At 46.1% G+C, this 27,950-nt stretch overlaps 1 protein-coding gene across 1 annotated transcript in view; it reads right to left on the bottom strand.

Annotated features, from left to right (window-relative positions):
* Positions 1 to 25,052, bottom strand: part of TMTC1 (transmembrane O-mannosyltransferase targeting cadherins 1) — a 141,662-nt gene extending 116,610 nt beyond the window's left edge. The window contains exons 1-5 of the mRNA XM_072342570.1: positions 24,719 to 25,052; positions 11,650 to 11,827; positions 9,819 to 9,892; positions 7,999 to 8,175; positions 5,891 to 6,082 (exon numbers count right to left, since the gene is read on the bottom strand). Of these exons, the coding sequence (XP_072198671.1) occupies positions 5,891 to 6,082; positions 7,999 to 8,175; positions 9,819 to 9,892; positions 11,650 to 11,827; positions 24,719 to 25,038 (941 nt within the window). The 5' untranslated portion in view covers positions 25,039 to 25,052. The remainder of the gene's footprint in view (positions 1 to 5,890; positions 6,083 to 7,998; positions 8,176 to 9,818; positions 9,893 to 11,649; positions 11,828 to 24,718) is intronic.
* Positions 25,053 to 27,950: the final 2,898 nt, after the last annotated feature.

Genomic DNA, 27,950 nt, shown 5'->3' with positions numbered 1-27,950 from the left:
CTGAGAATAAAATCATTTTCCTTGCCTGATTCCCAGACCCTCACCACCACAGACTGAATTCTAACCAGGTCACTGTCCTCAAGTTTCTTTACCAACTATTGTGTCAGTGTTTGCAAAGTCAGGCCATACCAAGTATCCAGCCTTCTCTTTTGTTGTATGTTCACCTAGCAAAAATAATAGTTAGGTCTTAGCGTTCTGTCAGAGGTATGCAGTGCTTTTTACTTGCAGTACTTAGTGTATGAATGCAATCATCGCTGCATTCAGGCCGTGTGAGCACAAGAATGGCTTTCTGAAGCTTAAAAAAGTTGTAAGAAATCTAACAGAAAATGTCCTCCTAGCACTTCTGTAACTCAGTCAACTTCATATGCTAAGCCATGGCTTGATATAAAACTTTGACAAATTCAAGAAAATTCCAAGTTTGCAAGAAAGAAATCCTGTGAAGCCTAGGATCAGTGAAACCCAGGACCTGTACATCTGTGGAACCCACTACACTATTCTGTCTGTATTAGCTATGAATCTAAGGATTGCATTGCAAGGAGAGGCTTTAGAAATGCAGCTGAGATTTCTGCTTTCTCAAAAGAAAATTCATGTTAAAGCAGAGATGTGCAATACTACCAAATTAGCTTTAAAAATGCAATAAAATTAATTGCTACACAAGAATTAGAAAAAAATCACCCCTTTAGCACCCAGTGGGGAAAAGCCAAGCCAAAATCATGCAATTTCTACCCAGATGCAGGTCACGTATGCCTCTCCCTCTAATCTTTCATGTTGGTGGACAGCATCTGTTTCAGCTCAAACGCGCACACTGTGCTGGGACATGGGGAAGATACATTATGACCTCAACATACTTTCCCTCATACTATATCAATCTTCAGGCCAGCAAAGCCATCTCAGGAATGCACCATGTTCTGCACAGTGTTTCCATTCCCTTTCCCCTACTACTGCAAAAGGAAACAACATTGCTGACGGTTTAGTCATCAGGTCACATTTATCCCTGCTGCAACCTTAAGGACTTTATTGAATTTTACATCACTGGGTTTTGGGTTTTCTGCTCCAGATCCCACAGTGCGAACATGCAGTGAGTTCCCTTGGTCTCTTTAGCACATACACAGAGATATGAAGAGAAACTATTGGGCACAGGACCAAGCACATCCACTTCTTGTTTGGTCACTTGGCAAAGAAGTAAAAAAGAAACATGTGTAAAAAATAAATCAATACAATGGTTGGACTACATGGAAAACGAACATACTAAAAACTGGTCTACTGTTAATTCCAAGGGAAGAGTTACCAATAGCATATGCAATAAAGATCAGTTTTTAGATGATCAAAGAGAAACATGGACTTCCATTTCAAAAGCGTGCAAGTTACAGAGAAGTCTTATTTTTCAAGGATGCCCATATCTTTGACTGTGACCCACCTACAGACTCACTTAGAAAGCTCAAAACCATCAGGGTGGCTAAGAGATACGAGTGGGAGGTCACAGGCGAGACATTTAGCAGTAGTGAGTGTGAGGGATCTGTGAAGTGGCAAAACTATATTACGTGGTTTGGGAATAATAATGGGGAAAAAATAATAGTTCCTGGTTTTCATTTACCATTGAGTACAAGAAATCAAGAACACTATGGTGTGCAATGAGGTACTCATACTGTTTGATAACTGGACTCTGCTCTCATGAGACCCCATCTGGAGCACCACATTCAGCTCTGGAGCTTGCAACCTAACAGACATGGGCCTGCTACAGTAACTGCTAAAGCACCTCTCCCATGGAGAAATGCTGAGAAATATGGCATTATTTAGCCTGGACAAGGCTCAGGGGAGACCTCGCAAAGGCCTTTGAGCATCTAAAGGAAGCCTACAAAAAAACACGGGAAGATAATCTTTACCAGAGGAGTAATGGTTTAAACTAAAAGGGGATAGATTTAGATCAGATATCAGGAAGAAACTATTTACTCAGAGAGTGGTGAGACACAGCAACTGGCTGCCCAGGGAGACTGTGGGTGCCCCATCACTGGAAGTGTTCAAGGCCAGGCTGGATCTGAACCTGGGCTGCCTGATCTAGTGATACGTTTTTCTGCTCACAGCAGGGGGGCTGGAATTGGATGGGCTTTAAGTTCCTTTCCAACCCAGATCATTCTGTGATTCTATTCCACACAATCATATGCTTTCACCACAGTGAAAGCACTGAAGTTATGGCTTCATCCTAAGCAGAAGGTTGATGTGAAACTTCCTCTCATCTGTTCTACGTTTGCATCACTGGCATGGGTAGTCACAAGCCTCATTCAGGCCTTCAAACTCAGGGAGCCTGATCAAATTCATAAGAGATCTTAGTTACTCTATTTCAGCAGTATATGCCAACATCCCCCTAAATTGTAATAAATCATGGTGATAAAACCTGCAGTTTCACCCAGCCTAACGCATTCCTTACTTCTGAATGCACCCAGAGCTGCAACCCACGCATTCACAGAGACATCTCTCTGCACCAAGCATTTACATAACTAACTCCAGTTACTGCTAATTAGAATGCCTCAACTCTCCTCCATTAGCTTTTTCTGCATTTTTCTGTTAGCTTCAATGGGAAGGTACACATAGTAAATTATTATTCAATAGAAATCTAATAGGTCACATTGCAAGTATCTGAAGGAATAGAATGAAACAGTTGTGCACTGCTTAAGCTAGAAAAGAGCTTACAATCAAGCAGAGTGGTGCACTGTGTAAGGCACTTGAAGCTATCTGACCACATCCAATCAGTCTTCCAATTCTGGAGTTTTTACAAATCTTTTCCCTTCCCTGTTGCTGTGAGATCTACACAAATCAGATGATGACAGAGAATAAGTCATGTAATTAATTCTGCATGTTTGACAGCAATTTCAATTTGTTTTTTCCTTTTATCTTTTTTTTTTTTTTCTTAGTGATAGCAAGGATTTCCTGATTTACTTTTCCACCCCAAAAAGATGGATTGCCTTTTAACAGAGTAATTGCTTTGCCTGCTTCCTATTCTGCAAATAGCTCTAGAGAAAGAGTGCATACAGAAAGTATTTAAACCAGTTTAATCTGTCCTGTGACAGGAGTCAACAAATGGAATTAATGGGAGGACCACAGCCGTATGATTAGGTAATGGTCCTCTGACCTCCAGGTGATGTGGATGACATTTGGAGATGCTGAGCTGCAAAACATTTAATCTTGCAGTTTCATACAACAGCAAGCGCACACCATGGGGTTACTACTTGAGAAAATGTCTTGAGAACACTGCATCTGTTTGATCTGCTTAAGGAACAAATGCTGGAGCAGCACATTTATTTTTTAAGAGTAACTAGTAAACTTTGACATTAGACACACAGGCACTGGTCAGATTGTCCCGGCTGTTATTCTGTACATATAATGCAATTCCAACAAGAAAATATTATCTGGTTCAGTACTGCCTGCAGAGAATTGAAAACATGATAACTCTCAGGAACAGCCAAGCCAAGAGCAAAGCAACCCCTCATTCCTGTAAGTATGAGAGCAGGGAAGTTCTCAACTGGAACTCTGCACATAGAAATATGAGAGGAATCATAGAATGGCCCAAGTAGGAAGGGACCTCAAGGATTGTGATTATCCAACCCCCCCCTCCCCCCCCCCCGCCACAGTCAGAGCCACTAACCTCCACTTTTAATGCTAGACAAGGACGCCCAGGACCCCACCCAACCTGGCCTTGAACATTTCCAGGGACGGTGGTTGCATCCACAACCTCTCTGGGCAGCCTGTTCCAGTGCCTCACCACTCTCTTGATAATTTCCCCTGATATCTAACTTAGAACCCAGGGACACACTGCATCACGGCTGCATCCCCATGCTTTCTACCAGGGCTCTCAGGCACAACTATCACACGAACATGCCACATTCAGCTTCTCTCAGCCACACCACTGGGCCTTCTGGGCCCACACCAGCTTCACTCCAGGCATTCCCCAGTGAGCTGTCATGCAATGGGTAATCATAAGAGTGCTATGCACTGTCACTTGAAAAGAGAAGCTGAGAGGCTTCTACCATGAGAGCCTCTTTTGAAAAAGAAAGCAGCTTTGTACACGCAGAGCTCAATTTGCCATGTGCGGAAATCCTTTCCAACACTTTAAGAGGCAGCTGCTGAAAAGGAAATGCCAGTTGGCAGCATGGACAAACCATGAAGCCATCCCACGTGCACTGTCCCCACAGTGTAACTTCTGCGGCTTCTCCTGATCAGGAACACCAGAGGTTTTCTCCAGGTGCAAGGAAGAAATGCTCCCAAAAAGGACAGGAGGATGGTGCGTGGAAAAGGTATAAAGCAAAGACAGGGAGACAGGAATAATAGGAGGAAAACACGAAACAGTGGTGAAACATACAAAGAACAAGAAGACGGAGTAAGACAAGAGGTATTTCTTACACTGACAGTCTCTAGCATAGTATCTGTCAGGGAAAATGACAAAGAAATACAAAGAGAATGAATAAAAGCATTTAAAGAAACAGGGAAAGAATAAAAGTCAGGAATACCAGCTGCCCCAATGTCTGTGTTCAGATTACTCTTCTCCAACAGATATTAAACTTTGGAGGTGAGATGTTCCAAGAGGTGTACGGACCGCCCATTCTGGCCTGGCCTATCAGAATGAACAGGGGTCATCTGTGTTTAGCTAATAGTTCTACTCATTTGGGAATACAGGAGAAGATATGAAAACAAACAAAAAACCCAACACACACTTCAGAAGCTGTTCCCAGTGCCACAGGAGTCTGGGTGCCGGAGCAGCTGGCACTGAGCCACCCTGAGGAGACAACTTCCTCATCATCCTTCTGTCATGGGTTCCCACACAGAGAGGCAACACAGCCAAACCCACTTCTCTCCTTGTTAAAAACAAAGCCAAAAACACAGCTACACTTAAGTCAGACCCATCAGACTAAACACCAGGACGATCAGTCTGTGTCTTAGCAGCTCTTGAGTAGGCTGAACCATTTTATCTAAATATAGAGCAAACGGATTCTGCAATGAGAAGGAAAGGACTTCATGTAACAGCCTGTACACCATCCATACTGATGCAGCAAGAAGATTAAATGAATACAGAACTGCAGCAGATAATTTCTGATCTATTCCAGGAATAAAACACTTTCCCCAAGAAGTAGGTAGTGTGGGGCAACTCATTACTACCGCTCTCCAGAAAGCAAGTCATATTGTGACTATTTTGTAGCTAAAACCAAATATCAGCAGTAAAACTGCTGCTAAGTATGCTGAAGCTAAAACCCGCTGTTTGCTCACTGTAGCTGTAGTGCTGTTCAAATTGAGCACCAAACACAGCTCCATGGCAAAGCATGGCCCCAAATTCAGGGAGAGTCCTTTCTTCCCAAGTGAGATGCACAATGAACATGCTGAGAACTGCTAGACACTGCCTCTAAAAATCATTCTGCTGCTACCTGAGCCTGGCTTTCACCATTATGTGCATGCTCACGGGTGTAAGGCAAGAGCAAGCATCACCATTACTCTCATATGTATACACAGATATGCAGACATGTAGAAATTATACCCTCGAGTGTGTACTGAGAGATATACAGTGCCCAGAGCGAAGCTGTACAGTGCTGCTGTACACATGCACACGTTCCTACTTTTCACATTCAATTTTGACTTTACCCATGAAGATGCTGGGAAGGAGCACATTGCCTACCGACATCATCCTAGGACTGGAGGTCTCAGGACATGGACAGTCCTCAGATTTTCTCCTTTCCCAGGTAGAAGTGCACTTTTTGACTCTTCCCTGTTTCTTCCCTTCTTCCCATCTCTTTCCCCATTAACACAAAAAAAATTACAAATTTCAGGCTCCAAGCAACTAAACCAATGCAGAGGAGCTGACACTGTCAGATTAGCTGCAAGGGAAACGCCAGTCAATAGACAGTACCTGCGAATAACCCAGATAGCTTTGCTGGGCACACGAAGTCCACCACTGCGCGGCTCCTCGGGGTGGCAGGAGCTCCAGGCAGTCCTGTGAGCAAAGCGATGCTTCCCATTCTCCCGGGATTGGACTGGCAGAGAGGCGGGGAGCGAAGCTGCAGGCTGCCGGACAGGTCTTGTGTGGGTGCCCCCATTCCTCCTGAGCAGGCATTGAAAAGCAGAGAAAAGGAAGGAAAAGAGTGGAAAATTGGAAAGAGAAGACATCAGTTTAGTTTTTCTTTTCTTTTTTTTTTTTTCCCCCCATGTTTATTAAAAGGTTGAACATTGTGGCACAATGCGGTATCTCGCTGCAACAGACAACAATTTACTTAAGATTAAGTTGATAAGCACTGGGAGGACAGGACTTACTGCTTCCTGCTTAGAAAGACATCCAAGAGCAGCACAAGACAAGCACGCCTATGCAGAACTGCTCTGAGGAGCTCCAGCATGATGGGAAGCACAGTGAGGAAGAATATGCCTCAATCCTCAACTTTTTGTTGCAGAAAATAACCTTGTTTAAACAGAGATCTGATTTGTCCAGGCTGGTGGAAAGAGCAGGAGGAGGAGAGGAGGGCAGTGAGGCCCTGGCACAGGCTGCCCAGAGAAGATGTGGGTTTCCCACCCTTGGAGTGTTCAGGGCCAGGTTGGATGAGGCCCTGGGCAGCCCTGCTGCTGAGTGGCAGCCCTGCCCACAGCATGGGGCTGCAGCTGGGTGGGCTCTGAGATTCCTTCCAGCCTAAGCCATTCTATGATTCTATGAGTATCAGCAGTGTGTTGAAGGCTACCGGTTTTCTGCTGCCCCTTAAAAAAAGAAAATAAATCATAAAATCTTGAGTGTCACAGAGCACACAAGGCATGCAACTAGAGCAAATATTAAAATGCAGCACATATGAACCACACAGCTTCCTCTCTGCAAGCTAAACAGCTGCCATATCTGGGCAGCTGAGCGCCACTGGAGCACAGGAAATAACCCAAGCACTGGGATGCAAAGCTAAGGGAAGGTGGAAACTGAGGGGAGGGATGGAAGAGAGGGCACAGGTTTTCCAATAATTACATTTGTGTCATCTTTAGCCAAGCAGCTCCTGGAACACCACCCAGCAGCCTGCAAACACAGGCGCTGTGAGCAGTGTGACGGCTGTCAGCTCCCAGAAATCTCCTCACTGGCTACTTGCCCACCAGTGACACCATTACGACTTACTCAGCAGATGAAAGCAGGAGAAATCCTAAGCTGAGCCCCCAAGCCCTGCTGGGAGGTGACTAAATGCACTACTGCAGGAACATGAATTCGGCAGCCTGCTCTACAACTCAAGCATGGCAACTCCTGCTGGGGTGTGATGGGCTGCAGGACCCAGGGTACAAGGCAGGTAGGAACGTGGGAGGTGATGGCAGGAGCAGGACCTCCTGTCATCAGCAGCAGCAAGCTCTCACATGTGCTCACTTGTTGACAGATCTGTCCCAGCACAGTATAGGACAGAAATGTGTAAAAGACAGCTTTTATGAGCTGAAAGAATTCTGCCTTTTAACGGAGGTGCAGAGTTACATAGTTATTGTAAAACTAAATGGGTGAGAGATACTGTCCTCAGCGATTTGAGGTTTTTTTTTCCAATAACTGCAGGAGTTGCTAATTATTCCAATCATTCCAGAGCAGGCTGGATATTTTCTCCTCTTGTCTGATTTTTTTTAAGGACAAGGATTAAACTTGATTTTACTACCGAGTGTAATAACATACTTCAGCAATACCACTAGCAGAAGGAGTTAAAACAGAGAAATGTTAAGATGTTCATAACTCAGCCTGAGTTCCCCTGTAAGAAATAAATATTGGCCTTGCCAGAGTGAACCGAGCACTTCAGAGATGAGTTCTTCACATTTGGTCAATTTGCCCAGCAAAATTTAACAGGCAGCTATAGAATAACAAACAACACCAGGATGAAAACTCGGTGCCTTCCAAGTTTGTCGAATGAGCGCCATTGAATTCCAAAGGGCAAGACATCTCTGACAGTGCTATGTCTAATGATACATACTCTGTACATACAGGCAGCAACACTGAAAAGCACAGTAAGCAAAGAGATTACTTACAGTTTGAGGCCATTGCAGGAGAGGGAAAAGAAGTCATACACCAAGCACACGCCAAACACAGTGACTCCAGTTTCTTTCACGAGCATTGCACACGTCCCAAGGAATAAACTAAGCAGCAAAAAGAATGGGGAGGCAGTGGGAGGGAAATGTTCCCCAACATAAAGCTGGTCCACACTCCTGAAAAAGAAATTTGACATACATGAAAATAGCAGTAAATTTAAAACATATTTACTACATTCACACAAATATTGAGGCAATTTGCCCTAGTTTCTTGAGATCCTGAAAATAAGTGAGGTAAACAATCTGTGCTGTTTGCTGATAAACGAAGAAAGTCTTAGACACCGGGGCAGGAAGGGAAAGTATAAGTACTGAGAAGTGCACCAGGAACTTGAGCAGAAGAGTAAAAGATGATGTCTACCTTATCTTTCTGCTCAAGTAGTCAGAGGAAGGTAGAGCAAGTACAAGCACAAAGGACAGAGAAACACCTGCTTTCTGTCATCTAGAATACAGGTGCTTAAGTTTTCCTGGTGTGACAAAATGCACCATACAAGCAAAATATCCTCCATCTCACTCACACTCCAATGGGTCAGTGTATGCCCTAATCCTTAAAAACCTGGGCACTAAGTCTATGTCCTGAGTGTGAAGAAGAAAACAAACAAACAAACAAAATCAAACAAAACATTTCCTACAGGGTAACTACCAGTTCTATACCTTCAAAACCTTCAGATGAATACAGAGATCTGATTTGTAGTAAACACCCCTAGAAGAACACAAGCAGCCTTTCCTAAATGAAACGGCAATATGAAGGGGCAGAAACTCCATTGAAGCGGAGCTATTTCTTATGTGTGCTTGATCAATTACAGTTTTAGCACACAGCAAACAGTGCCAGGTTTTCATCTGAAAAGGACAACTAACGGTCTGGACATTAATCCTGAACTCTCACAGGCTGGATTCTTCACTCTCCATATTAACAATAAGCCTTTAGTAGGAAGCATTTATTTCCAATTTCAGGTCCAGTTCTACATGCACTCTGCTGGTGTATGGTCACTTAGTAATGTCAGTGGAAAAAGTGTAGCTTAATACTTTGCCCTTATGAGACCCCATCTGCAGTACTGCACCCAGGCTGGTACAGTACAAAGAAGGCCCCCAGCACAAGAAGGAAGTGGAGCTGTTGGAGCAGGTCCAGAGGAGAGCCACAATGATGCTCAGAGGACTGGAGCACCTCTCCTGTGAAGAAAGGCTGAGAGAGCTGGGCTGGTTCACACTGGAGAAGGCTCCAGGGACACCTCACTGCACCCTTCAACAAGGGAGCTTATAAACAGGAGTGGGAGTGACTTTTTACCCAGGGTGATAGAAACAAGGAAGAATTGCTTTAAACTAAAAGATGGAAAATTTAGGTTAGATGTTAGGAAGAATTTCTTTTCTCAGAGAATGGTGAGGCCCTGGCACAGGCTGCCCAAGGAAGCTCTGGGAGCTCCATCCCTGGAGACATTCTAGGCCAGGCTGGATGGGGCCCTGGGCAGGCTGAGCTGCTGGGAGGCAGCCCTGCCCATGGAAGGTGGTTGGAGTTAGATGGTCTTTAAAGTCCATTCCAATCCAAACCAATCCACAATTCTATGAAATGCTGACTTCCATTTTTACACATTATTTTTCAGAAGTATCACTTATTGGGCACTCCAACTGCAGCATGGACCAGAGCGCAGCTTCAAGGCACTGTGCTGGAGGAAGGACCTCTGCCAGCAATCATCAGAAACCAATGGATTTCCTCCTCAAACACAGCATCTTATCCAATTATAAGAACTGATACCAAAGAGCCATACCTATTATAGGAGAGAAAAGCCAACAGAAAGAGTAGACAGGCGAGGACATCCGCTCTGCCTACTATACCTGTTACCTAAAAGGAAAAGAAATGCACAGATGTAAAAGCAGATATATATAAAAAGGCAAATTCATGTACATTCAATGACTGTCTCAACAATCTGTGCTAACCGCTACTACTTTAAATACTGAGAAAGACAAAACAAACCTTAAGTGTTATCCTCCCTCACCACACCAAAATGTCACTTGGCTGGTATACTCAGTTTTGACTACTGCATTTCTCAAATGGCAAAACAAACAAGTAATCCGACACGGAAGTCATTAAGTTCTTTTTTAAAATATTGATAAAGCTGCATAGAAAAAAAAATACCAGTTTCAGGAATTGGCTTTAATTCTGTATACTATGAGCTGAATGAGAAACACATCAAACTCCCAGAGCTGAGATTTGTTAAAGAAAAGGACTACTGAAAGGACAATTCTTTGGAGAAGACTTATTATATGGAGGAGTGAGTTAATGATTAACATTTGAATAAACTTTATCGCCAAAAAGTAATAGAGCTGTACGGAATTTATTCTCTTTGAACAATCTGGGTTTACGAGAGTTTTCCCACATATCAAATAACAAAATCTTTTTGTAAGAAAGGGAATACTCGAGAAGGATGTACAACTATTTTTTACAAAATATTTCAATATTCCATTTCATAAAGATCTGAAGTTGAACATAAAGCAAATAAAAGGCCCTTTGAAAATTTGCCTCTTTTGAGCTTACATAATTAATCTATATTCAGTGCTCTGGCATATATTTTAACCTTTTTAAGTTCTGACCCAGACAAAAATAAATTCAAAAGAGTCCCTCTTTAGAACTTCTCCTGTCGTACAGAGCTGCATTATCAAAAGGGGCCTGGCTGATTAGTACACACAAGACAGCACAGGCAGTGACTCAAAAAGCTCATGGCTTTTTGTTATTAAGGTAATCTCCCCTCAAAAGTTCTCAGCAGCAGCAGCCCGCCGCTTCGCTCACTGATTTACAAAGGCTCCTTACAAGTCTATGATGTCAACGGTATCTCCACTAACGAGTGCATTTCTTCTTCTTCTTTCCTTTTTTCTGAAGCCCATACAGCTACACATCGCACTTTGCAAAGGCAGCAAGACTTATTTTATCCACAGAAGTAACTCCCCACACTATTAGGCCGTGGCTGTGGAATGAGTAAGTCTTTAACTGTTTTCACAGAACAAGCAGAAAAAAAGTGCAGCATGGGCTGCTGCTCTGTGCACTTACCATAGTATTTATGTGCACTCATTTTTCTGAGGGCGGTATTCTTATTTTTTTTAATTCAAAGCAATACAAACTAATCTGTGGGCCATATGACCTCTATCCAAGTGATCTTGGTCCAAACACATACTGACGCTCCATTCAGCGTTCCTCCCTTACATTGATGACTACAGAAGGTAAGCGTAGGAATAAAACAACATCCCAGCAGGAAACAGTGGCCTCAATGAGCTCTTTGGTTATGGAAGGCTTGACATTTTCACCGAGTGACTGACTGCCCATTTACTGCTGAACTGGTGCTGAGGACCCTCACTGAGAACTGAGCACCAGAGCAGAAAGATAACAAGTCTGAATGAGTGACATCCTTAAGGACTCCTGCAAATTCTGTTAACTGTGGCATATTCTCATCTCTGATCTTCCAAAGCAAAGATCACAGCTACCGCATGGCATATGACTCAGAAGTTTCTTAATAAATGAATGAATGAATAAATAAATAAATAGGGTGTACTTCTCATTTTAGCTCCTGCATCACCTTTTTTGTCTTTTTGGTGTTGCATACTTACAGCCTCGGTGTGAATGGGATGCACAGCAAAGAACAGCGCTGTGACAAAAGCAAGTCGACAGTCCTTGAACACAGCTTTGTTGCAAGTATACATCAGCACGAGAGTCACCAGACAGTGTAGAATTACATTCACCGCGTGGAAATAGAAGGGGTTCATTCCAGCCAGCAAGATGTTTAACCTGAAATTAAAAACAAGAGCCATAACTAGGCTGGGGCAGCTTTGTGATAGCAGGACAACTTGCAAATGCTCTGAATTATGCTTTCTGCCTGATTTGCAGTCTGCTAATGTAAGTGCAATTAAACTAATTAGTGAAAATTGCTCTGAACTTCTGGTTTATCTGATTAAAGAGAAACCACTTCCCCAATTTTCCTCCTAAAATATGCAGTTGAATTTGGCAAGCCTCATAATACGGAGATGGGAGAGGACTGTGCCCCGCATTAAGTTAGAATTGATATACTGAAGCAATAGATGTGTTTCCCAGCATCCACTAGCACAGTCCCACATCAGAAATACAGCACTGGCCCTGTTTCCCTGCTTTACTGACAACCACACTACACTAAGAAGCTGCTATACTAGTCAGCATCATTTTTATGAGGATACTAACATTCAGGATAAGTTAGCTCAGATCACCTTAAACTGAATGAGAGTTTGTAGTTTGTGTCTCTGATGAAAGAGGCCTATAACTAGCTGTTATGACATCTGTTTGACACAGTGTATTAATGTGTTTTTCTGGTCATTGTTTTTTCCAGTCAACTTGCTTAACAGCTGCTGACAGGATTTGCTTCGCATGCAATTAAAGATAACTTGATTTTCTTTAGAAGTAACTTCATCTGTATCTCATTTGAACAAACACAACACAGACACACAATGTCTGTATCCAGTGAGGTTTTTATGTATAAACAAGGAATTTGGAAGTATTAAAGTTAAGAATATTTAAAATAGAAAAGAAAAACAGAAAAACAGACAACAGTGAAAACATGAATCAATCTAAGCATTTTAGATTTAGCTACAAATCCCTCTTCCTGTTCTTACTAGCAGCTATCAGGCATCCCATGACATCCATGATTCAATAGCAATACTACCAAAGCTGTTGCTACCATGCAGACACATTCCTTCTTTCTTTGTAAGACAGAGGAGGTGTGGTATGCCTGTGAGGGCCAGGCAACACATGGCTTTTAAAAATACTCTCTACATTCCTTCCTGAGAAGCAACAGTGTGCTGCTATCTGTCCTGGGCTGCATTCTTGGTGTCAACTCGACTTTAGTGGACCAGGCAACTTACTTGTGCCTTTCCCTTCTGTTCTCATTGGAGCGTTTGTGGAGGCAATAGCTGAAACCCACAAAGTCTGGGAAAAGTGGGATATTACTAGGACCAGACCTTTCCTATAGAAGTATGGGTTGATGCAACTACACCATGACAAGGCATGGGACTGAACGACGCCCTATCCCAGGAGGCCAACTTGGATGGGACCCTGGGCAACCTGATCTAGATTGACCTAGTGGTTGGCAACCCTGCCTGCAGCAGGGTGGCCTGGTACTTGACGATCCTTGAGGCCCCTTCCAACCTGCAGCTGCCATCAGGCCTCCCCTCAGCTCATCAGCTCAGCACTGAGCAAACCAAGGGGCCCACCATAGTTTTATGATGTCCCAAGCCTGCTCCCTGCCAACCCTGATAAATACAGGGACCATGACAACAGAACACCGGTCAGTAACTGACTTGCAACATGTGGCCGTCTTCTGGCACAAGAAGCAGCTTACATAGAGATATTTCACCTGTCTCACTGATTGGAGGAGCATGGATCCTCCTCCACCAAAGAAGCTTAGGTTTCAGAGGAGCAGCAGCAAACCTGAGCCAATGCATGCTGATCCTCCTGAAGGCAATGTTGAGCCCACGGAGGTGGATCTGCCTCCAGAGGAAGAACCAATGGAGGTGGATCCATCTCCATCCAGGCAAGGCAAGCACTATAACATCATGCTTGCCAAGAGACGTCGCCACATCCATTGGCAGCACACCAGGGGCTCTTGATTTCCATCTTGGTGTTGAAATGTCATCATCCACCACAAGAGTCCCAGCACCAGCTGCTGCTCCTTCACCCTTCCTTCCCTATCTCCAATCCTCATCCTTCCCCAAGCCCTCTCACCTCTCCTTTCCCAAGCTCTGAGGAAAGGGGAAGGACTTGAACTGGGACTGGCATCCTCTGAGCTGCTGTGCTGGGAACAACAGGAGGAACCCAGAGGATGGCCATAAGCTCCCTGTGGCCTCCAGGCAGAGGAAGAGGGAAGGATTGAGACTGGTATCCACTGAGCTGCTCTGTGAACAGCCCCAAGCTCCATGTAGTATCCAGGCAACGTCAGAGCAGCTACAGACACAGCTGTCCCTTCACAGAAGCAGAGGACTTTGGTTTGGATGGCAAGAACGACTGAAATTCAGCAGGAAGGTCCATCCCGCTTGCTCCATGAGGACTTCTTTCAAGACAGGACAATAAACAGTTCAAAAGCACAATACAGCTACAAAGGACAATAATAATAGTAGAAAAAGTAAAGCCAGTAAGTGCCTCTGGTACTTTAGAGTCTGCCCTGGGACTCCTGTGTCCCCTCCTGCTCTCCCCAGTGCAGAAGAGCTTTGCCCCATGGGGTGAGGCCCAGTGCAGGACTGAGGGCTGAGGAAGTGGCCCAGGCACACAGCCATCTGGAACAGGCTGCAGGCACTGCGTGTGCTGAGTGCTGGCCATGGAAGACCAAGGAGGAATGGAGAGCAATGAGGGTGTCCATGAGGGTGTCCCCTCCTCTCACTGCAGGGTGGCACCGAGGGATGGGAAAGGCCTCCGCATCTTCTGGCACCCAGCAGTTGGTACGGGGAGCCAGAATGAAGATAGCAACAAAGAGCAGCAAGAGGCAGCCAGGCGGAGTTTCAGCTGCAAATACACTGCAGCCACGTGAACCCACCAGGCTGGGGGCCAACCTGCCCAGAAGGAATGGAGGCAGCAGCCTAAGAAACATTCCCACTCATACACCTGTAGATGTGCACAATGGCAGGGACCGCCTGCAGGACTGGTTCTTCTGACACATGAATTATTTCTTGCTACAAATCAGCGTGATGGAGCACAGCTCCCCCTAAAAACAAATGTCAAATTGTGCTTTCCCCAGAAATACAATTGCCAAAGCAGACGAGGGCAAGTGAGGACAGTGGGGAAAAGTGGATCTGGTTTTCAGGCAATATGGACAAACCTCATATCAGCAGTTAAAGATTCCTGTTTATTTAGCTCTAGCTGTCACTGTCCCTGTTACCTGCAGGGGAGCTGGACTAGATGACTATTAATTGTCCCTTCCTACTCAAACAATGCCTATGATTTATTTGGCTGACATGTGAGGACCAGTTACTAAAAGACACAATATCCAACAGCACTCTTGGAAAATCTCTCACTATCCTGTATGTAAGTTGTTTGATCACTTCTCCCATCCTGCGAAGCAGCTCTATTGGCAAGAGAGGCAAAACCTCACATGGGACAAATCTTCCCTCCCTATCACATTCCCTGCCCCAAAGTCAGAGGTGCTCTTCACACTTCACCTCTTTTGGGGGCAAACAGCACAACTGAAAAGTACGTTAGCGGCAAGTTACCCGATCCAAGTTCTTGAAAACAGCTACATGAAAGCATCAGCCTCCCATCTGGTTCATTCCCTTCTATGCTCCTTTAATAAGAAGAATTAAAACAAAACAAAAATAAAATAAATAAATAAACAAAAAACCTAACAACGTAGAGACAGAACGAAGCACAAACAGAACAGCACCATGCTGTTCAGTTACGCCTGTGATTAACCAGCAAAACCTGGGTGCAAGCATGCCTCATTGTATGTTCTGAATACCATCTTAGGTGGCCCATGAACGTCAAATGTAATTGTTTGCAGGTACTATATTCACACCACTGTTTTTGCTATAGAGCTCTTTGTCATAAGAAATTAGGCCACGTGGCAATAAAGGAAACATTCTTTTGTCCCTAAATAATCGCAGCAGAATGATTTTGAAACGTTAGCAGGAGCTGACTTCATTGCACATCAAATGAGTGAGCGGATTTGGGGCTCCACACAACTCTAATCCAAGCCATGAAAACTTTGTAATGTTGCTCTGCACACTCACCCGGCTGCAGGGAAAAAGGCAGCCTACTACAGAAAGCCCAGTTTGTCCCACTGCAGAGCAGCTCCTGGATATGGGGGTGGGTGAGGATGGCCCTTAGACTTCCATATTTAAACCAACACACACAAAAAAAAGAGCTATATACTCTTTTTTTTTTTTCTTAAACTTGCCAGCCCCAAACTCACCAATATTATTTCTAACTTGTAGCACTGAAAGAGCTGAAAGATGCGCATGGAGATCACAACATCTGTGTCAGCTGAAGCACAACTGTTAAGATACATGCTACAGCCTTGGTAAAGCACATAGCTGGGAGACCAGATGAGCTGGCCTAACTTTGTAAGCTGACTGCTTCTATCAGACCAGAAAGGTATCTGCAAATAGTACTACAAAGACACAGGGCTGAGTAAAGCAGGTGAACACACTTGGAAAAGGAGACACCACCATCTCATCCAAAGAAGTCTTTCCTAAAGGGAACTCCCCATGAAATACCTATGGAAGAAGAAATTGGCACTGCCTCAGCATCTCTGCTGGAAGAGTTCCTGTGGGCAAAGAGTGTGCTAATCCTTCTGAGAAGTGGTGAAAAGCAGTTCAAATGCAAAGGCCCAGGGGGAGTGAAAGAAAAAAAAGCACGTGTACCAAGGAAACCAGATGACATTCTCAGGTATCTTCTAATATAGCATCAACCAAGACATCATCAAGAGAAAAATACATTACAGAAATCCCAGTGCTACTCCTCACCCAGACCACACTGGCATGTATTTGAGCAAAGACCTTAGTCCCTACACCAGCTTGTGTGTCCAGGTGTTCCAGCATATGTGGGCTGGTTCTGGCACAGCCAGCTTCGCAATGAATGGCAGCTTTTCCTTTCCTCTGTCCACTTCAGGAAAAGGTTCTACAGAGCTGTGCTCTCAGAAAGGGACTTCCACAGGCACTGCTCATAAAAGGTCCACAGGTCAGACTGCATGCCATGCTGCACTCCAGCCAAGGCTTCTACTTGTACGCTAGAGAAGTCAGCAGGGACACTTCTACTTGGGAAAGCAATTCATGTTTGATCATCACTGATGAAAATGCATAACTAACAGTGGTAACTGTTGAAAAATAGCATTTTGTAGCTGACAATTTGCTCTATCAAATAGTGTCACTGTGTTCCTCGTATCTGTTGGAGTTTCCATAGAAACAAATAAGAGGCATTACTTTCAGAGCAACCTATGTAGATAATTGCCTTGGGCTGTAATGTAGCACTTTTTATCCACTTGCACAAACAAAGACTCATTCAACCTTTTTAAGACCGCTTATGATTTAATAATACTGTAAACCATAATTGGAGAGTTTCTCTTTTTATAGACTTTGTTATTATCCCCGAGCAGCTCTTGTTTAGTTTAAACTGTTCTATTATTTTCAACAGACTAACAAAAACCACAACATGTTATGAAATAGAAACGCACAGAATAATAATGGTAATTTGTTATAGCAAGTAACGCTTAATGGAAATCCTCAGAGCATCCCACACCTCATAAAACCCTCACAGTTTGCACAGAAGAAGGCTCACATGCAGATTTATGAGTTAATCTAGCATACAAGAACGGATTAAGTTTCTTGTGATCTTCCTTTCCTTTCAGATTTGTGTGATGTATATGACAAACTTTATGTAAACTAATTCACGATTTCAGTCTGAAGTCTCATAATCGCTAGGGATGCATCTACAGCATGCCAGGAAAATGAGCATCTGTACGCCAAACACACTGCAGCTGCAGCAGTGGCAACAATGGCTGAAGTTCTGTGTGGAAACAGCTCAAAGATTAAGAAAAACCTGCAGCAGTAAAGAAAAAGAACATCAGTTCCATTTGCAGCAGCGTTCATAGGACAGCCGGCACAAGCGCAGCAGTACTTTGTGCTGCTAAACTTTCATAGCACAGTACAATGCCTTGGAATTAAATGGACAATAAGGCTTAAATGTCTTTTTTTACCTGATTTTCTATAAGGGGATGGGTGAGAAGCCAGAGACCGTATCAATTCCCAAGAGAGATCAGTTTCCTTAGAGCAAAGCCACCACTTACAAGAGGACTGGGTAAATGCTGGCATTCAAAGCAAGTTATTGCTTTCTAACAGGGTTAGCAAAAGAAAACAGGAATCACAATTAGACTGAGAAGCAACAGCACCTTGGCAGTGGCAAGTATGTTAAGCAAAAATTCCTAGTGCTACACTAGAAAGTATGGTTTGGCAGTCATCCATACGCTAAGAATACTGAATATAGCACTCACCTAGCTTTACATTCATCTCCACAAACAGTCAAGGAGAAAGCCAGACTGGCAATTTACAGACTGGCAAAGGTGCCGTTTGATCAAGATTTTGAACAAATGAGAGTTTGTCTTAAAAGCTGTCCTTAACCATCCTATCTGCAAGGGAAATGCACAGGAAGAAATGAACATCTCACAAAACCCCTCACCACCCCATACCAGATAGCAGTGTGATAGTTTGCAATGCTCTGTACATCCACGCTGTTTTCCAGAAGTACAGCAAGAGAATAACGTGCATTCCAGAGTTTGATGGTGGTGGGGATGAATAAGTTGGATGTCTTACCACCAGCAGTCCCCTTCCAAGTGTCGTGAGGATAAATGACAAGATATGCCAGAACAAAGTTAGGGCAGATAGACATCAAGAAGAGAAAATGGCATTAGTGGAAACCTAGTCTGAAATTATAAGCAGATTTCAAATGGGATGCAAAAGCTTTTACCATCAAATTCAAAGCAAGTTTGGTAATCTTTCAGCTCAAGCTGCAGACCATAGGGGATGCCACTCAAATTTATACTGAACCAAACAGAAAACCGAGTTTAGCATACGAAAACAGAGCAACACTTTTCTTTTAACTCTGAGAGACAATAAATGAGAAAGCCCAGGAAAGCAGTCAGAAACACAGCAAGCAAAGGCTGAGAAATGCCCTCAGCTAACCAGCAGCAGCCAGAGCTCTTCGCTTTTGTGGACTTTAAACAGCAGTGACAGCAACGCTCCTATGAGGGAAAAGGCAGGTCCAGAGCTGAGCCTTTTAGGTAAAAGGAGATAAAAGAAAATTAAGAGTGACACTGGTGCAAAAGGAATAGGACGCTGGATGAGGGAAAACCTCCAGGAATCGGTAGGTGTCATACAGGCAAAACAGCAGTGATAAAAACAGCAAACACAGATGTGACCGAATTCACCTCAGCCACATCTTTGCACAGAACATGCCCAGGCCTTTTTGGGAATGGTGCCCCTCAAAGTAAAAGCTTTTCTCAGTAGAGAAACAAGCTTTGTTACAAGTTTTAGCTGCAGAGAAGATTTTGCAACCAGACAGAAGTCAAACAGGGTTCATGCACAGTTCCCACACCCCCCTCATGCATGTGGGGGCAGATCCTCACTTAGGGCCTGACCACTGGCTCAGCAGTGAGCAAGCACCCATGAGCTCTGGGCACCCATAAGGCTGTACAGAGCTCTCTGCTGCCAGGCTGTAGGCTCCAGCACCACCCTGCAGCTCCCAGCCTTCCCAGCACCCTGCAGGCCCCGAGGCCTTCCCTGAGCACTGGGCTCCATCAGCAGCCACCTGGCCTCCTCCCATGGAGACCAAGCAACCCTGCCAGCTCTGCTCCCCTAGAGGGGCACGGCCCGCTCCTACAATCCAAAGGGGAAAAAAAAAATTGGACACGCTGCTACATTCCCTGTTTGGTTCCAGCTCACTCCTTCTATTTCTAAACAGTAATTACACTCAGTGTGGTGGGCAGGAAAAAAAAAATCTTCTCTAAATCAGCTTCATATGAGCAACTCCAGAGCTGGAAAAAAGACAAGCTTTGAGGCACACACACCCTCCCCCAGATCTACAATGGCAGCCACGTGGTCCCGCCATGGTCAGAATCAAGGAGTCCACCTCTAGAAATGTACCCATATACTGCAACTACAACACAATCGGTTTAATACAAGGAATGCCACTTCTCCGTAACCTCACCTCTCTTGCAGCTTTAGCCCACTGTGGTTACACCAGTACTGTATTGATTTCATGGGGTGCATCACAGCATTAGTACATGGAGAATGGCTGCCATAGTGAGGGTAGAAATGCTAGACCAAGGTTCATAGGAGAAATACTGACGTAATCTTAAGCATTGTGATATTGCCTTAATACAGATAGGTGGAGGGAAGAAAATACTTCTGCGGTGCATATTTAACCTGACACATTATAACTCGCTATGTGACCCTGTGATGTCAAACTGTAATAAACCATTAAGGAAGAACAAATAAAACGTAAAATCTTTTTTTCTTCCCCTGGTTGTTTTTACTAAGCCGCCCGTCCTTGAAACTCACGCCACCGATACAGCTGAAAAAACAGAAGGATCAGCTGTATGTAACTAGATAGATTAGAAGGTTGGCAGTGACTTACTGAATTAATTCTCTTTTTGGCTCCATAATTACATCTAACCAAAGCTCGCAATCACTTCAGGGTTTGATCGAAAGCCATTGGTAGTTGCATATGAGGCTCATAGTGCCTGCACCATGTGAACTGTAGCTGAACGATCCCATTTATTCCCTAGGCATTCACGCTACCCAAAGCTACCACCAACCAGCAGCCCCTGCAGGCAGAGCTGGTGGGCCATCCATTCTGCTGTCAGCAAGTGAGCATAAGATGGTTCTTTTATTTTTCCCATTTTTACTGTCACAGCACTAGTGAGAGAGCTCTACATTCCAACTGTGTGCCTATGCCTTTTCCAGTGGGACAATTTAGTTCCTCTCAATGACTTATCTCTCCTAGCTCCTCCTTCCAGACCCAAACAACCCAAGCAGCAGCTGGAGGAAGTGGTCTCACCCACTCATGGATCCAAGCTCATTTCCAGTGAACTCTGACATCCATCTCCTTCAAGGAAGGCCAGATATCTATATATCTGTATGATCTTGTGTATCATACATAAGTATATGATATCTATATATATGTATCTATATGATCCTGTAGGTCCTTTCCAACCTTGTAATTCCATGATTCTATGGTATCTCCTGCAGTCCCCCAGCCAGTTTCATTTTACTGAGTCTCTGTAACAGCTAAATGGCCGTAACCAGCCAATATCTCCTCTGTCAGTCTTTTGCCTCCAGTGAGCAGCTATTCATGGTCTTGTGGCACCTCCCTCGCTGACATCTGCCTTCTGCTGTGTTAGAAGCAGCACCCTCCACCCCATCGCCAATTAAAGAGACCAGGAGTTCTTCTGTTTCTCCTGGGCTTTGCTCAGACACCTGGAGAACCAGGAGACTGATGTGATTAAGAGCCTTTGCACATTTTGACATTTGGGTTTTAAAAGAAACAAACAAATAGCTGTTCTTGTCATTTCCTTCTACCACACACCCTGTGGCAAAGTCTGCTGTGCTGCTGGCTACGTCAAACCACCACTCAGATTTTCATCACAGAAACACCCATCTAAACAGTGATTAGAAACTCAAGAAGAGAGACAGGAGGTGGTACTGAGGATTTCACCTTCTGCTCCTACAGTCAAGAAATATTTTGCAGAACCACCAGAACCAAGAAATAAGTGCTAGAGAACGAAAAATGTCTCATCAAACTTCTGTTCGTGGAGACGAGGTACAAGACAGAAAACACTCCATTTCAATACAAACCTCTGAGTGAATTATAGAGCTGGCAGTTGTTCTGTTCATCACCTTCACCTTAACATTTTATGTGGAAGGCACCAAGAAACAGAGTATCTCAAGTCCACAAAGTGACCTTCTTTAAAAATAAGCATATTGAATCACTTCTTGGAAAAGAAAACGGCTGCAGGTAAACATCTCTGAGTGAAAGCACTGGAGAGGAAAGCATGAAGTTTTCCCGAGGACTAAACAAAATCACATCATCTCCTTTGCAGATGCTAGACCTGCCACCCAACAGGTACACAAACACAGCAGGAACGCTTCTGAACCAACCTTTTTCAATACTTTTTGCCTTTACTGCAGCCAAAAGAAGAGCTGAGAGAAAACAGACCCCTGCAGATTCCCACAAGTGCCAAGGAGGACAACTGTCAGGCCATAGGACCATGGCCCAACGCAGCCATGTTTCCATTATCATGGGACAACCTGAGGGTCACACCTGCAGTGTGGCACTGAGGGATGGGAAAGGTCTCAGCATCTCCTGGCACCCAGCAGTTGGTATGGGGAGCCAGAACAAAGATAGCAATAAACAGTAGCAAGAGGCAGCCAGGCAGAGTTTCAGCTGCAAATACACTGCAGCCACGTGAACCCACCAGCCTGGGGGCCAGCCTGCCCAGAAAGAATGGAGGCAGCAGCCTAAGAAACATTCCCACTCATACACCTGTAGATGTGCACAATGGCAAAACAGCAAAACCAGTGCCTATCGTATCAGCTCCTTTGCAGATGCCAGAGCTGTCACCCAAAAGGTACCCAAGCACAGCAGGGATGTCTCTGAACCAACCAGTTTCAACACTTCTTTACTGCAGTCAGAAGAAAAGGTGAGAGAAGTTCCAAGACACAAAGTAAACAATATTTAATTCAACAGTTCACAAGCAGGCTTTTCCTCCCTCTGATGTTAACCCACATGCAGACAAAAAGAAAACGTAGCAGATCTGTGAATAGCTTAAACTTTTGCTGAGCAATTCTAGTAACCCAGGCCACTCATCTCTTCCTCTCATCATTCATTCTGACAGACCCGGTGCTAACAGTGTCAAATAGTTGAGCTCTTTTCACTGTTGGGCTCCAGAGCATTAATGTGCTAGAATTAGGGCTGCCATTTAGGATTTCCCATAAGTGAAGGATGCTGAAGCACCGTTACAAGATTTCAGCAGCGTTTAGTCAGGATTTATTTATTTATTTATTTTTGACAGAGCGGTGATAAATTCTTTTAATTGAGATCATTTCAAGAACACGTAGCATATATGAAAGACGTGCTCCATTTAATGACAAGACCACGGGGCATCACTTTCACAGCTGCAAAGGACAGGAAAGAGATGGAGACAAAGTATCTGCGTACTGAGGACCTGTAGGCAGTCCAGCTTTCCAAGTGAAAAGAACCACAGGAAGGTGCAAAGAATCACGCTGCTATTCATTTCGGTTTTGTTACAAGACCGTTCCTGTTGAGCATTTACCAACCAGCGGGGAAGAGTCTTTCTCCTCCTGCAGGAGAACAGAGCAAAACCAGCAAGGTGCTGCCGGGCAGGACACCATAGCAAGCAGCACACAGCTCAGCATCATCTGGCAGAACATCCTCACTGCATCCTGCTTGGGAACACTGGGTATGGAGGATCCGCCCCACTCCGATCTTAACATCTGTCTCTGGCACCCTATTGAGAGGCAGGGAGTGAGCAGAATGAGGAAAGCAGAGGGCTGGAAGGGTATTTGGGACACTGGAAATAGCCTTCCCCTGCAGCCAGGGAAGATAAATGATCCCTTCCTTATTCCAAATGTGGTGCCAACCAGTGAACAAATGACTGTGCCTTTGACCCTAGGCTTTGGCTGCACAGTTATTATACGCGCTTGAAAATGAAGTCTTGCTCAGAAAGTCTATCTTACTGGTTTCCAAAAAGGAGTAGATGGGACAGTGCTTCACCCTTCCCCCCCCCCCCCCCCCCCCCCTTTTCCTCCTTCTTCCTTCAAACAGCAAATGATAAACCACTTCCATGAAGATACATAAATGTGATCTAAAGCATTCCGTTTCCATTCCATTATTAAAGTTTAAGACTCTTTGCTAATCAGTATAACTTAACCTCAACTCTGCAACTCGATCTATGCAGCCAAGTCCAGCACCATAGCCACATGGCAATGTGTGGAGGTTCGCTCACCTCTTGAATTACCCACAGATGTGCTGTGGGAGTAATGGATCCACCGGAGGGCTCCCCAGCCATGCAACAGTTTGGCTGAGCACCTAACAGAGCAGGCAGTCCGTGTGCACTGAGCTGGCTCTGCCCGGGGCTGCCTCCCATCCCTTTGTTCTTTGCAGAAACCTGCTTAGAACTGCCTTAAGAACACATACGGTCCGTCCTGAACAACTCAGCTCATGGGCATCTGCACTATTCAGTTTTGCTTATGAGGGATATTCCACCCAGCCACAGTTGCCAAATAGCTGGTACTGATTGCTCTCAGCTCTAAGCCTGTCCTTACGGCACAAGGATGCTGGACGCCCCCCCACCACCACCACCAAACCGTTGTTGCCTTACAGAAACGCGCTGTCTTCTGAGAGTTTGTGAGATGTTAATTATAAACACCAGCTACCTGAATGGACGGTTACTCAGCAGGTCCTGACCACCTCCTCCTGGTACACTGAGTGCTGCCTATCGAGTTCGCTCTTTACCGTAGCCTTAGGTTCGCGATGCACAGAGTCTGACTGGGACCCCCGTGCTCAGCATCACCCAACTCCATCAGCTCCCCTGCGCAGCTCCCCCCAAGAGCCCAAACATTTTTAAATGCTAAAACGCAGTAAACATTCACCATCATTTGTGTTACGTCAGAACACGGCAAACAGAGAACAAGCTAACGCCGAAGCGGCTGACTGGTGACCGCGCCGATCTGCTACACGTTCTCCTCTGAGAAGAGGAGAGGCTCTCCTTCTTCCTTCTGGGATTAGCGAAGGAACCGTTAGTTCTTTGCTGCTCCCCGACCTCTCGTTCCCTCCCCATAGAGCCGGGACTCCGCTCGGGGACCGCAGGGGGACGCGGAGAGCGACTAAGCAGGGGGCTGCCGCGGCTCCGCTTCGGAACGGCGCAACTTCCCGGCACGCTCACCCAGCCGCGGAGCGAAGTACTGGGGATAAAGCAAAGGGCTGAGCGGGAGGAAGAACTTCGGGGGAAGTCTGCGTACCTCTCACTAGGATGTGCTTCTCCGAGCGCTCGGTCCCCCCAGCCGCCCGCAGACACCTGTTCGCGCACCGCCGGGGCCGGGGTGCAGCCGTCGGGAGCCGCGACATCATCACCCGGCCCCGCGCACTTACTTGAAGGTGAGGACGCAGAGGGGCCGGTAGGACTTGTGGCTGGTGTTCTCCGCCATCCGCTTGCCCCAGAAGTCGTTGGTGAAAGCGGCGGCCACGGGGGCGGCCGCCCGCACGTCGGGGTTGTTGACGATGGCCCAGACGTCGTCGTGCACGAACTCTCCCCGCAGCGAGTTGCCGTAGCACAGCGCGCACAGCCCCGCCAGCACCGCCGCCGCCGCCGCCCCGCCGCACCGCCCCGGCGGCAGCACCGAGGGGCGCGGGGCCGGCGGCGGCGCGGCTCGGTCCCGGCTACGGTTTCCCAGCGCCGAGCCCGTCACCATGGCGCGGGACCGGGCGCGGGGAGCCGCGCTGCGAGCCCCGGCTCCGCCGCCCGCATGCTGCGGGGCGGGCAGCGGCACCGGCGGCGCCGGCGGCGGCCACTCGCGCTCTGCCGGGGCGCAGCCTGCCCGGCTGCAAATAAACAGCGGCCGCCTCCCCGCGCCATCCCTCCTCCTCCTCCTCTCCTCCTCCTCCTCCTCCTCCTCCTCCTCCTCCTCCCTACCCCCCCGCACGCATGCTCCTTGCCGCGCTGTCACCTCCACCCGCTGCGGGGGGGGCTCTGCCCGGGCGGGGCGCGGAGCTCCGGGCGGAGCGGTGCGGCGGTGGCATCGCTCCCTGGGCCGCGCTCAGCCGGAGAGCACAACTGGGCACCGCAACCAGCCCTGTGCCGAGCGGCCCCTGCGGGACGGGAGGCGTTGCGGTGCCACGGAGGTTGTTTTCCCTGCTCTGAACAGCTGCCCCTCTTCCAAAATTTCCATCAAAGCGTCGCTGTGGTGGCCCTACCCTCTCGTGTCCTATCGATAACTTCACTAACAAAAAGAACTAGCGCTGCTGGGCAAAAAACTTGGATTAAGTGCAGCGAATGGACATGAAGAAAGGTTAAGGGAACTGGGCTTGTTTAGCTTGGAGAAGGCTCTGGGGAGACCTCATTGTGGCCTTCCAGTACTTGAAGGGAGTGTAAAAACAAGGGAGAATGGTCTGAAACTGAGACAGGGGAGGTTTAGGGTAGAGATTAGGAGGAAGTTTTTCACACAGAGGGTGGTGATGCACTGGCACAGGTTGCCCAAGGAGGCTGTGGATGCCCCATCCCTGGAGGCATTCAAGGCCAGGCTGGATGTGGCTCTGGGCAGCCTGGTCTGCTCGTTGGCGACCCTGCACAAAGCAGGGGGTTGAAACTGGATGATCATTGTGGTCCTTTTGAACCCAGGCCATTCTGTGATTCTGTGACATTCTAGGCACACCCTGAATTTCTCCCTGAATCAAGTCACACTGCAAAGTGTTCACCACCGCCTCGTGTGTGTGTGGGAAAGGAGTGCAGCAGGAGTAGTGGAGGGTTCTTGCAGGCTGTCCAGGGACAGTCTGCTCCAGGAATGCTTTTACCCTCCGAATATTTTAGCACTTTGAGGTTTTTCCAAGAGCAACAAAAAGAAAACAGGCTGCAGATAGCACTTGGCTCCAAACAGGACAGCAGGGACAGAAGGAAACCCCAGTGGGAGTGGGACTGTCAGTCAACTTTTCCCTGAAGAGGCTGATGCGACCGTAGCAGAGCTCTCTACTGGGCTTGTCCCTGTGGGGATACTACTCACTGTGCTGGGCTGCTGTTCTGCTGCTGACTTCCCAGCACTGCTGTGAGTGTGGGCACACAAAGCCAGGCTCAAGCACATTGAGTTTGCATGCGAACCCAGAGTTTACATGGGAGAAAACCCCCTATGTACTTCCTTACTTGTTCTATGCACTTGTCAAAATGTCATACAGGTAATGAGGTTAACATGGATTTGTTGAGCTTCCTTTGTGGGGAGGTGACACTGCTACCATTTCTCCATGCTGTGTAAGAAGATCCTACCAATATCCACTTTCTTCTCTCAAGCAAATATCTGTAAGATAGACAAATAATGCTCAAGTCAACCATGAAGGAAGAGCTCCTTTCACCAAAAAAATACAGTCTGCTGAAATCATGGAACTATGGAATGGGTTGTGTTGGAGGGACCTCAAAGCCCAGCCCCAACCCCCTGCCACCCAACAGCTCAGGCTGCCCAGGGCCCCATCCAGCCTGGTCCTGAGTGCATCCATGGATGGGGCACCACCGCTTCTCTGGGCAGCAGCCTGTGCCTTCCAACTGCAGCCATTCTGTGGTTCTATGGCTCTATGGTTCTATGATCTTCTGCTCCCACGGGCCTTGGGCCTTCACCTAATGTAGCTGTGTCATCGCTTCTGAAATATAAAGCCAAATTGCTTCTCAGAAGAGGATATCTGAGCTGTGGGATCACGTGTGTAGTTGAGCACTCCAGCTTTTTGGCTGTTTGCTTGTATTTGAATCACAAGTTTCGTGCCAGCGATATAAAAAGGACTGTTAACAAATGGCCGTTAAAACTGAAGACCTTGAAACTAATTACACACAACGCTCCAAAAAACTCACTCTGCTAATTGAGCGGAGCTCATTACTTGTGAAGTAGGGAGGCTCAGCCTCCACTCACAGTGGAACATACGGCAGGCTACACGCGCAGCAGTCACATCTGAACTGTTACACTTCAAAGGGCCGAGCGCCGATTGATCTGTTACTGTCTGAGGATGGCAACAGCTCAAAGGCAGAGAGAAACTGCTAAAGTTTTAGGTTTAAAGCTTAAGCGCGGACTTCTGAAGTGCTCAGCTTTGCGCTGACTGATCAGAGTATAAGAATGCAGTAAATACAATTTAAAAGTTAAATTACCATCTGGTCACAGCTAGAGGTAGATTTCAGAAGTAGCGCAAGTAAATAGTTCCTTGCTCTCTGAACAAATAATTCTACATTTCAACTAAGCCATTTGGTAACTGGTACAATTGATTTCTGCTTGTAGTCGGTTACTGAACGGTTTCACAATTGATTTCAATAGCCCCAGGATGAAACTCTATCTGCCATGCATACGACGTTGGGTTAGTACAGATTGCATTCCTACTGCTAAAAGCAAAAAAAATAAATAAAAAGCAAATAAAAAAGTATGAGGCAGCTGCCACGGTCTGTCAGCTATGAAAGGAAATTGCCACCTTGCGTTCAAGAGCCGTGTGGATGTGGCACTGGGGGACACGGTCAGTGGGCATGGTGGTGGTGGGCTGACGGTTGGACTAGGTGAGCTTAGAGGTCTTTGCCTCTGTGGTGAGGCAGCAATCTGTGCAGCCCAGAGCCTCTCACTCTGTGTAGCCAAATAGGATCGGGGCT

Source organism: Excalfactoria chinensis, chromosome 1 (genome assembly GCF_039878825.1).
Source record: "Excalfactoria chinensis isolate bCotChi1 chromosome 1, bCotChi1.hap2, whole genome shotgun sequence".
In the NCBI taxonomy this organism is placed as follows: Eukaryota; Metazoa; Chordata; class Aves; order Galliformes; family Phasianidae; genus Excalfactoria; species Excalfactoria chinensis.
Note: the sequence above shows the minus strand (reverse complement) of the source record. Positions and strands in the feature narration are given on the sequence as shown.